Source organism: Clarias gariepinus, chromosome 1 (genome assembly GCF_024256425.1).
Source record: "Clarias gariepinus isolate MV-2021 ecotype Netherlands chromosome 1, CGAR_prim_01v2, whole genome shotgun sequence".
Lineage (NCBI taxonomy): Eukaryota > Metazoa > Chordata > Actinopteri > Siluriformes > Clariidae > Clarias > Clarias gariepinus.
Window position 1 is genome coordinate 39,118,301 of NC_071100.1, and position 12,996 is coordinate 39,131,296.

General features: G+C 32.6%; 1 gene segment (V, D, J or C); it reads right to left on the minus strand.

Moving 5' to 3' along the window:
- Positions 1-475: 475 nt before the first annotated feature.
- LOC128531511 (T-cell receptor gamma chain C region C7.5-like) lies at positions 476-5,303 on the minus strand. The segment is given in 5 exon segments: positions 476-719; positions 869-946; positions 1,117-1,416; positions 4,871-4,948; positions 5,285-5,303. Coding segments are annotated over 3 exon segments (501 nt in total).
- Between the last annotated feature and the right edge of the window lie 7,693 nt (positions 5,304-12,996).

A 12,996-nucleotide genomic window follows, 5' to 3' on the forward strand; every position in this document is an offset into this window, starting at 1 on the left:
AAATATTATTTGAGCAAATAACTTGTTTGAATTATTTTGTTACATACACATTATTCCTTCTTGAAAGAAAACATGTCTCTTGCAATTATGGGAAAAATATCTATACTTTTATGGCATGTTTTATATTTAAATTAATGAATGTGCAGGACAACAACAAATCAAGGATTATTTAAACTGTTATTGAGCAACATTTTATTACTCTAGATGACGACAACAACTTCATATAATAACGCTAAAGAAACCAAAAAACACAGAATATTTTATAATTGTAAATTTTTAAGTGACAAAAATTTGTGTCTGTTATTTTTTTTACTCAAGAACTAAAGCAAGCTAATGCTGCCACCCAAACAGTCCACAGTGGGTTATGTTGTTGTTGTTTTTGCTGTTTGGTTAATTTCCTGTAACAACATTGCAGCATGAAAGGTTATATTACAAATGCAGAATTTGTAAGCACAACAAATAAACACAGAAGAGATTTTAGGAGATGTTTCAGAAAGTTGACTACTATTTACTTTTTTACCATGTAAGACAAAATAAAATCTTCAGTAACATAAAACAGTGAATTGATCAGCGAACTTTGCCTTTGACCATCCCCTTATTAGCAGAATTCCTTTTGTACAGTAAGAAAAAGATGATGCAGAAATACAGCATGTTTTTCACGAACAGCATTACATACGTCATGCTAAACAGATACAAACTGCGGCTGTGCTCAAACACACCTAGACAGGAAACACAAACAAATGTACAAAAGTTAAGTTTTATATATATATATATATATATATATATATATATATATATATATATATATATATATATATATATATAATCATTATCATCATATAAATCATTACATGCCAAGAATATTTACCAGATATTAGATTGTCCTCTTGCTCTTCATTTGCTGTGTTTTGTGGTGGACACGTTCGTGGTTTGACATCTTTCGTATCTAAAGTGTAAATATTCACCATGAGGAATATTTTATTTATAGGGTATATATGCCGGCTAATTAATCCTATACCTTTTTTACTCAGTGTATTCAAGGGTAATAATAATGAGTAATGAGCTATTTGTAAATGTTACAGTAGGGTGTAAAAAAAAATCCTGTATATACAGTACCTTCTGGAATGGAAACACTTCCTACATTCTTTTCATGTTTGACGGTGCACTTGTATTTGTTTAACATGGACGATTTGCTTTCGTCTACAATGAGCATGCTGGTTATTCCTTCCTCATTATCTGTCTGCTCCAGTAGATCATAATCTTCCAGTTTAACTTCTCCTCCACTTTCATCATTCCATATGAATTTCACCAAGTTTGGGAACATGTCTCGTGCATTGCATAGCAGTACATGCTTTCCATTACTGTGTATTCTGGATACCGGGAACATAGATAGTCTAGGAGCTTTCGCAAGTTGGTCTGGTTAGGAGTATAGACAAAAATCCTGTTAATAAGCAATCAACACATAAAACCATGCAAAGTCTGTACTTATTTCTTCACTGGACAGCTCTGAATTGCAAAATGTTTTAGTCCTGTGATTTTAATTGCAAAAAATAACGTGTCAAACCATGACCCTTCTCTCACGTTTCTCTTATGATATTTAACATGGAAGAACTAAAAGCATGCATAAGCGCATGTACTCAATCTTGATTAACTTTAAATCCACAATCTTTGGTTAATAACATTTTGGGCTGAGGGATGATAGGCTAAGGAAAGATTGATCATTTGCATTGTTTAACCTCATCAGTTTTTCTGGCATGTTGCTCCTGTTTTTCCTTGACACAACCCCTCTTCTTTCTTGCAGGCATATTCTTTACTGTTCTATTGTGTTATGCTCATGTATCCTAATGTATCCTCCATTTTCATGAACTCCCCAGAGAGCATTAGTGTGCATGTTCTTAAGCTTGACATCTGTGTTCAAAGATGGTTAAGTAACTGGACTGCAGTGTGGAATGTGAAAATGTTATACTTTGCTGGAATAAGCAAAGACTGATTTAAAATAAGGCAACTCATTTTGATAGAATGTATGAACCTGGATAAATGCTAGCTTAGACTGGCATCCATTTCAGTAGCTAACACAAACTGACTAGACAGCAGGTCAGATTCTGGGTAGTCGTAAATATTTTATGGTACTTGCATGACATCTTATTTCTGATTAATTTATTATTAAATCATTTAGCACTAGTCTTGCATATGACTAGCAAATTCATTGACAAAATGATTAAGGGACTTTTTTTCAGAAAATAAAAAAAAATATCCTCCAAGAAGTTTATAGTAGATACAGTATGTAATAAATGCTACTTTTCACAATAAAACAGTTTGGATTAAGATTCTTATAGAATATCAGATGACATTCAAATGCCCAATCTTGGAGGTCCAAGGCGATAGAGATAACCATTAAGCCACCATTTATAATAATACAAACAATTATAATTATTTATTAAGTAAATAAGTATTTGTTAAGATTGTGCCTGTTGTTTGCAGACAATTACTGATTACTATTTTACAACATAATTTCTGTAGCATTTTACTGCAACATTTCAATGAATTATCTCACAAACGCACATTTGTTCACACCAAACTGAAGGGCTTAAAGAACGCATTAAGGAAAGCATAAACAATAAATTACAAAAAAATGTGGCTGCCTTTATCGTTATTTTGAAGTTATTCTCTTAGAAACAACCATGGTTTAATACTTTAAAATTTTAAGTAAATAAAAACTTTCTCTTTCTCTAAAAACAAATGTCTTTGTAGTTTGTGTAGTAATAAAAACGACTGGCTGCATGAAGTATTTATGGTTTTTCTGCCAGTATTTAGTCATGTATATGACTAGCACATGTACTGACAAAAAGATTAAGAGACTTTTTAGGTAAAATGTCATAGTTACTTTAAACAAAATGTATCCTCTAAACATTTTATAGTAGATACAGTATGTATAACTGTTACTTTTCACATAAAAAACGGTTTGTATTAGGATACTTATGGAACATCAGATGACATTCAAATACCCGATCCTGGCGGTCCAAGGCAACAGATATAACCATGTATAATTATACAAACAGTTATTTATTAAATAAATAAGGAACATGACATCTAAAGTCACATGTCACACAAATGCCTAAAATATTCTTTTTACCCTATTATGGGAAAAAAATTTATAAGGTTTTTGCCTGTTGTCTATTTTACAACAGAAGTTCTCTGGCATTTTACTGCAACATTGCAATAAATTATTTCACAAGCACACATTTGTTCACACCAAAGTGAAGGACTTCACTACTACTGGCTGCATAAAGTATTTATGGGTTTTATGCCAGTATTTATTCATTAAATAATTTATTTGGTCCTTTATTTCTGAGTCAAAAGAAACATAGCTTTTTGGTCAAATATTAAATTATACATTACTTCCTTTTAAGTCATTTTTACATTTTTACACTTTTTTTGTTAGTTTGCTTTGTGTGCTGACTTTTCAGATTTAAATTCTATTCTTATTTTTACAGCTTTATTGCTAACCTAAATTTTAACATTTATCATATTTAATACATTTTTTGGACTATCAAATCATTGGACAAAAAAGAAAGCAAGAGATGGCAAAATCTGCTCATACCGGTGACAATAAGCTGAGTTCCAGATCCAAATACTTTGTAGAGATTTCCACTTGACACTGTGACTTAGACTACACCTAAAACTTCTAAACAGCTAGACATTTTTTAAAATAGCTTCTATATTAAGATACTACTTTTCTTTACTAATCAGTAATTTTAAAGATTTGTTACCAAACTGTAACTTGTGTACCACATAGTTTATGTAATGGTTAGATGATTTAGATTTATATACCAATATAACCAGTATCTGTGACTAATGTGCAAGTTAAACTTTTTAATAGTCCATAGTGGTACTCATTTGAATATCAAGTGTTTTTTCAAATGAATTTTGTGCTATGCCATACAATATCACCTGTATGCTAATCACTGACTAGGTTTCATTATCAAAAATAGTATTTGGTGGACATGTCAGTTAGACATTATTTAAAACATTGATTCCTCTCCAGTCATTTGAACATTTTAGGTCAGTAAATTAAACAAAGTAAATTGTTTTCATACCAGTTACAACAAGCCGAGTTCCAGATCCAAACACTTTGTAGTAGTATCCACCTCTCACTATGACTTAGACTACACCAAAAACCTCTAAACATTTAAACAAGCTTTTAAATAGCCTCAGCACTGTAATACTACCCTTTTTGCTTTTCTTTTTATTTCATTTATTACTACCTTTCTTTACTAATTAAAATAGTTAATATCCCAAAGACCAGGTGGCATTTGTGTACCATATAGTTAATGCTTAAATGATTTTTGTTTAAGTGCTCAAAAGTGCTTTTTATTTGCTTTAGTTTTTAGCAATGTAAACAAAGGCAAACACTTATTACACTAATTACCTTACTTTCTGAAGTGAGTCTGCCTTAATTCATTATGGGCAATTTTAACTCAGTAAAGAAAAAAAAAAAAACAGCAAATTTTTTCATACCAGTGACAATGAGATGAGTTCCAGATCCAAATACTTTGTAGTAGTAAGTTCTTCCCGAGACGCACTGTGACACAGACTACATCTAATACCTACTTCTAAATAACTAAACTTGAGCATCATGAACTAATATTGTATATGTTTTAAATATTTACAAATATTAAAAACAAGCCATCATTTGTATACTACATGGTTGATATAATGATTCTGAATTGTCTCTTTCAGAAATTGGATTCAGAAAGCAAAATAAAACAAGTCTGGAACCCATCTGATTAAGTTTATGGTGAAATATTGTCAGAAACTTTATTTTAATACCTCTAAATGTTTCTGGAATACAAGAAAATATATTACTTACCTGTTACAGTAAGTCTTGTTCCTGAGCCGAAAACCTTCACCCAGTCACCCACAGCATGATGTCCTATGACAAAAAATACTCAATAGAAAAAATGTAAGAAATCTGTTTTAAAATGTAGTACAAACATTACAATCAAATATTTTTTTTTACAGAGAAACCATGTAGATGTGGATATTAGGATAAAATCTAAAATAATTAACTGTGGCAAGTACAGTAACAGTTGCTTTATGGTTTGTTGTGCAAACCAAATTCTGATAAAAAAATATTAAAAACAATTATTCATGATGTTACCACTAGAGGCTAAAATTGGAGGTAAATTTAATTTATAGTACTACATGGATGTTAATAATGTACACATCAGACATGAACAGTATAATTAAACAAGTACAATTTAAAATAGATGCTATTACATACTGTATGCCTTGGTAATCCAGAGTACGTGTGAATTTATTAAGAGTAGCAACAGTTAACAAACTAATTAGTGTAATGAAAGCTAAAACTTTACTATCCCATTTAAACATCTATAGTGTTTTTGAGACAAGATATAGGAGTGTTTAAATGTTATTCAATTACTGAATCACATTCAACTAAACAAAGACCCTGGAGTTACCACATAAAGCACAACATGAGAATGATTGTGTTTTTTTTTTGTGATATAATGCCTTACATACAAAATCAATAGGCAACTGTGCCTTTAAAAAAAGGAGTTATGGATTTTAAAATAAAATCATATCCCAACATCTTAAAGTAAACAAATCAGTCTATAAAAAAACATCAACTATAACAAATGAGATTTCCAAAAAGGATTTGAGATTGGATTCAGTGATTGTGTAAATACATTACTTGTTATAGAGACTACATTGAGACTACATTAAGACTACATTCAGTTCCTCTTTGCATAGAGAAAAAGTTAAAATATGTACAGTATTAACCTGTGAAATTTGAATAACCCTGAATACTGTATATCAGAGTATGATATGCACACATTTGCTCTCTCATAGCCCATAAATTATAAATTTGTTATATATTAAATATTAAAAAAGTATTTTAGTTGGTATATGAAGTTTGGAAGAATCAGTGAATTCTGATTGTGGGTGGTTGTACGGGACTCATAGATTTAATCATACTGTGCTGCTAAATGCTCTTTCTTTAAATTGGGAATTAAAACAGGCTGATTTCCAAAAGGTTAAATTTAAATGTTTGAATGAGTTTACAGTCATACATCTTAGTAGAGATTTTTTACCCTCTATCAATCTGTAGTTTTTTTTTCTTCAGTGTCTGCTGCTTGACTTTGTTCTTGTGTACTGCTGTCTTTGAAATGTAACAGATTTTAACAATCTGATGCCCACTGTATCCCTGTGGTAGTAAAGCCAGGATCAAACCCTCCTTTTCCTCGCTCAAAACTTTTCTATTCAGCTTTTTTGGCATGATTTTTATAATTTACTAAATTAAATATAAAATTTAATTAAATAAAATTTAATTCAAGTCATCACCTGATCAATAAATCATGAGGCAAAAGGTGGTCTGCTTGTGCAGGAATTCAATAAACACTGAAATAGAATGGATTCCATACTTGTATCTCTACTAGTAGTCTCTTTTTTCCAGAGTTATATGTATACAGTACCAGTCAACATTTTGAACTTCACTCCTTAATCAATGTTTTTTTATTAATTCTTTTTAACTTTGTATATTAAGACATTTTAATTAACCCAGACTATGTTTCAATTTAATTATTCAAAGTAGCCAGCATTTGCTTTGATGACAGCTTTGTACACTCATGGCATTCTCTCAGTCAGCCTCATGAGGTACTGTAGTCACCTGAAATGGTTTTCCAACATTTTTGAAAGCGTTCCCTGATGTGTTACAGTAAGTACTTGTTGGCACCTTTTCATTCACTCCCCAACTCATCCTAAACCATCTCAATTGGATTTAGATCATGTGATTGTAGAGGCCAGATCATCTGGTGCAGCACTCCATCTCTTTTCTTCTTGGATTAATATGTCTTAAATAACCTTGGGGAGTGTTCGGGGTCATTACAACAGACGATTGCTGTAAAATGCTGTGGCCATGCTAGTTAGGTATGCTCTTAACAGTGTAACCAGCAATGCACCCTCACACCATCACACCTCCTCCTCAATGCTTCACAGTGGGAGCCCCACATTCAGAAACTTTCTGTTCACACTCTCTATAAGCTAATCACACTAAAACAGAATTCCAGTACAGAAAGTTATATTATAAATTCAGCAATTACAACAAATAAACACAGAAATATATTGTAAAAGATTTTAAACAAATTTATTTCATATTATTTTAAATCATGTAAGAAAAAGTTAAATCATTAAATAACATAAAACAGTAAATTGATCAACGAGCTTTGCCTTTGACCATCCCCTTGTTAGCAGAATTCCTTTTGTACAGTAAGAAAAAGATGATGCAGAAATACAGCATGTTTTTCACCAGCAGCATCACGTACGTCATGCTGAAGAGATACAGACTGCGGCTGTGCTCAAACACACCTAGACAGGAAACACACGCACACACAAGAAGAATTACAAATACAATCTGCTGTATATACCTCTATTGCCATTCTGTGTTAATTTTATAACAAAAAAAAAGATATAAACAAAAATATACCATCAATCAATATTTGTAAAGCATGTAAACCATATGCACACACACACACACACACATACACACACACACACACAGACACACAGACACACACACACACACACACACACACACACACACACACACACACACACACACACACACACACACACACACACACACACACACACATACACACACACACCCAGTACAGAACAGACGGACAGACAGACAGACAGACAGATAGATAGATAGATAGATAGATAGATAGATAGATAGATAGATAGATAGATGAATAGATAGATAGATAGACAGACAGACAGATAGATAGATAGATAGATAGATAGATAGATAGATAGATAGATAGATAGATAGATAGATAGATAGATAGATAGATAGATACCAGGTGGGGGTGGTAAGGGTGGACACGTGCTTTCTTCAAGTTTTTTCTCTAGAAAGTGGCAACAATATTTTTGTTAATATTCATTAGCATAAGATACATTAGAACAGGATGCTGGCTCTGTTATCCTGTATCTGTTTAACTAAACATTTTGAAGAGTAATGCTAATGCGTTGTTTCTAAATCAGGTGATTTTGTTGTACCTATTGGAATGAAAATGCTCTGATCTCCAGTCTCATGTTTGACGAGGCACTTGTATTTGTATGAAGACGCTTTGCTTTGGTCTACAATGAGCATGCTGGTTATTCGTTTTTTCTCATCATCAGTCTGCTCCAGTAGATCATAACCTTCCTGTAATGCCTGTACTGTTCCTCCACTTGGATCCTCCCACGTGATTTTCACCAGCTTTGGGAACATGTCTCGCGCTTGGCACAGCAGTACACGTGTTCCATGCCCCTGTTCCCTGGATACTGGGAACACAGAAACTTGAGGACTTTCCTTTTTTTCTCCTGGTTAAGAGGACACACAACAATTCTGTTAATAAGAAATCAATGAAAACATGTACAATTTGTACAGTTCTGGACTACGAAATATTTTAAAAAGGCATGTGTTTTAGTATAAAAAATAAAAAATAAAATGTTTGACAAGAAAGAATTGAAAACAGACCAGAGAGCAATTTACTTTAATGTTGAATCTTTATTTTATGGTCTTTGGTGGAACTTTTTTAGGCCGAAAGATAACTGTGGTCATCAGAATGAAATTTTTATCCTATAATATTTTTGATAATTCAATCATTTGTCAGCCTCAAGCATGCTGCCTCATAACTCCTTACTATTTAGACCTGGGACTTATTCCATGCGTACATATTTCATATTCTTATATGTATCCTAATGTCACTCTTCTTAGTATTTTCATTGAGTCTGCAGAGAGGTCTAGTGTGCCTGCTTTGAAACTGAATTTTGGTCTGCATTAACCAGGTCTTACAGATCGACATATAATTAATAAACAGAGCAGCCTGACAAATCTCAAATCTTTAAATCAGTGGTAACCTTCTCAGGCTTTATTTTGTAGGTAATGCTAAAGCAATCTCTGTGTGTGAAGATGGATAAGCAACTGGACTTCAATGTGAAGTGTAAAAATGTTTTACTATGCAGGTAGACGTTTAAGACTGATTTAAAATGAGACCAGATGAACCTGGGGAAATTATACTTTAGACTAGCATTTATGTAAGTTCTAGACAATACTGTTTTTGTACATGCAAGGCATTTTATTTCTGATTAATTATTTTTTAAATCATTCAGCGCTATTCAATCATACAACCAGCAAATGTTCTAATTATCAAGGGATTTTTTTTTTCCAGACAAAATGCCATAGTGACACCCGGCAGCGTCTTTACCACCTTAGACGCTTGAGAGACTTCAGACTGCCCTCCAAGGTGCTCAGAAATTTCTACTCCTGCACCATAGAGAGCATCCTGATGGAAAACATCACTACCTGGTTTGGAAACAGCACCTTGCAGGACAGACGGGCTCTACAGAGGGTGGTATGATCAGCTGAGCGCACCATCCGTACCGAGCTCCCTGACCTGCACTTAATCTACAACAAGCGGTGCTCGACCAAGGCCAGGAAGATAGTGAAGGACCTCAGCCATCCCAACAATGGACTGTTCTATCTGTTGCGGTCTGGGAAGCGATTCTGCTTCCTGAAGGCCAACACAGAGAGACTGAGGAGGAGCTTCTTTCCGCAGGCAATAAGGTCTCTCAACCACAACACAACACAGGACTAACTAGCATCTTTTTGTAACTCCACGGCACAATTCACTTTAAATAATGCACAAATCACTTTAAATAAGACACTTTACAAAGTTACTTTTTATGCATACAGTACTTGCACACCACAGCCATTTAAAAATTCTAAATTTGTATATATTGATATTTTGCTTTTTTTAAATAGATATCTTGTCCTTATTTGTAAAGTATATTTTACTTTTACTTTGTACATTTGCACTAGTTAATCTTATTTTTCTCTTACTACAGTATATTTTACTTTGTACTGCATATTTTACTAGTTAATTTAATTTTTTAAAGTATTTCTTTCATTCCTATTATTTCTTTTGTATAAGCTTTTACTATTTTTTTCTTTTGAGGTCGTATAAGCATTTCACTGCATATCGTACTGTGTATGACTGTGTATGTGACAAATAAAATTTGAATTTAAAACAAAATCTATCCTCTAGCAGGTTTTTAGTAAATATGTAATAAATGTTATCATTTATAAAAAAAAAAATAGTTTGGTTTAGGCTACTTACTGTATGCAACACCAGATGACATTCAAACCCCCAATCATGAAAGTGCAATATTAACCACTAAGCCCTAGTGTACAGTATAAGTGTATAAACAATTACAATTATTTATTAAAGTAATGAGCAACATAACATCTAACCTTACATGCCACACAACTGCCGGAAATATTCTTATTACCTTATTATTATTATTATTTTTTAAATGCTAGTAAGCATTTTACCTGCAGGGACAAACTTAATTACCATTTTACAACTGCATTTCTCTGGCATTTTTACAGAAACATTGCATTGAATTATCTTACAAGTGCATGTTTGTTCACAAAAAATGCATTAAAGAAAGCATAAACAATTTACAAAGAAGTTAAAATAAGCTAAATAAAAGCATGGCTGTCATTATAATTAAGCTACTGATTATTTAGATGAGTTGGTATTTTCTAAGAAGCGGCCGTTGTGTAATACTCTTAAAACTTAAGCAAATAAAAACTTTTAAATGCCTCTCCCCATGTAATTTGCATTATAACATAAACTGATGTCTATGTTAAGTGTTTGTGTATTTTTGTTTTTATCTATTTAAATTTTTTCTCAATGATTATTTATGGGGACATGTGTATTTATGTCTAATAAAGCATATCTATTTAGTCAGACATTAATGGATGCATTACATCCTTGGGAGTCTTTTGATTGTTTAATTTGTTAGTTTGTTTGATTGTTCATTTTACACATTGTAATTTAACACATTCTAAACAAAGGTTCATAAACACATATTCTTTAAATATTTTTGGACTTCGGTAAACATAAAAAAAATTGTCAAGATGAGCTCCTACCAGTGACGATAAGGTGAGTTCCAGATCCAAATACTTTGTAGCTGTATGCACCTTACACTGTGACTCGGACTACACCAAAAACTTTTAAACAGCTAGAAATTCATGCAACCTTTTTTGTAAAAAATGTGAAGATACTAAACAAAAATTTTAATTTGTTTAGATATTTAAATTTACATTTAGGCATTTGGCAGATGCTCATATTCAGTGTGATTTACAAAAATGCTTTGAAGTTTCCCTTTATCTTTACACTTCTGTAAGCTAATTCTTACACTGGTTATAAGCTTACTGTACCTATACGTATCTATAAGTATCTATAAGTATCATGAGTCAAACACTGTTGGGAAGGTTTCTTTTTCAGGTTTCAGGTTCATTATCTAAAAAAGAGATAGATCTTTAGTTGTGGCAAAAAGATTGCCAGTGACTCAGCTGTACAAACATCTAGAGGAAGTTCATTCCTACACCTGTGGGTGCCAGAACAGAAAATTAACAAGGAAATCTTTCTGCACGTCTTTCTTGATCTCTGAGGAATCTCAATCCTAGATCCAAATATTTGGCCTTTGACACAAAACATCAAATACCTACAGTACTTGAAAATAACTCAACATTTTTTTCCTAAGTAGCTGATGAAGTAAGAATAAGAATAGGTCTGAGGTGAGGAACAGGTACTTTATTCTAGACTGTGCAAAGCAAATTCAGATTTACATTAAAATTAATTAGTCATGATCTGAAAGAGCTGGTACACTTTTATCCAATTTATACTACCATAAACGCCCCAGCCACTGGATGCAGCGTCGGTTCCAAGCCCGGATAAAATAAGAGGTTCCGTCAGGAAGGGCATCTGGCGTAAAACCTGTGCCAAGTTGTTGTGCGGACTGGATATTCCGCTGTCGGAGCAGCCGAAAGACCAACAACATATACAGTAGATGGTCATAATGTACACATCAGACACATCCAGTTTAACTGAACATTATTAATATTTATAAGTGGTGTTTGTGAATTTATTAAATCGAGCAACAGTTCAACAAGTCAGTGGAATAAAAGCTAGAATTTCACCACTATGATCATAATGGTGTAAAATGAGATGAGACACAAGAGGGAATTTTATAATTTCATGTCTATTTACTAAATATATTCACACACACACACACACACACACACACACACACACACACACACACACACACACACACACACACACACACACACACACACACACAAAGCTATGATTATAAAGTCAACAACAAATTGTGTTCACAAAAAGTTATAAATCAATATCAATAATTAAATATGAAATAATTTACAAATGATAAAAAATATATAGGACTGTACAATTTTATAACTACTGAGTGTGTGTGTTGTTTTTAATAAATGTTATTACCAATTTGTTGATTATGGTTGGGATTTTATTCAGATCAGATATTGTAATAAACATTCAGTATGCCAAAATTGATGCTAGAGTAGACTGTGCTTCCACTATACTCATGATGTCACAGAAAGAAGCGACATGATTGGCTCATCAAGTCACGTCAGCTTTTGGTTTAAAAATTGGGACGCAAATATAAAGCTTCATAAAAAAGATTATGTATGGGATTTCTCTAACTTCTCCCATTTCTTTAACTTTTTTTTGTAGACAAACCTGAAATATTATTTGACAAAATGAATAAAAGTCAGCGAACGGCATTTACAGTATCACATTTTGCTGTCAAACTGTTCATCAGTTACATGTCACTCTTGCATGACACAAAAATCTTTTAAAAAATATGAAATCTTTTTAAATACTATGCATTACACGTTTAACTAGATATTGTGTTCCTGTTTTCCTATTTTGGTTTCTAAGTAGAAAACAAGGGCATCACAAGATTGCAAAAAATTATAGCGCCCTTAAAGCCCTCTGAAGAATTCCAGTTTACAGACAATTATCCCACATATCCTACTATTCCTTTTTCACAGAGAATGTGTCATTTGCATATGTTTTAATTACATAATTTAAT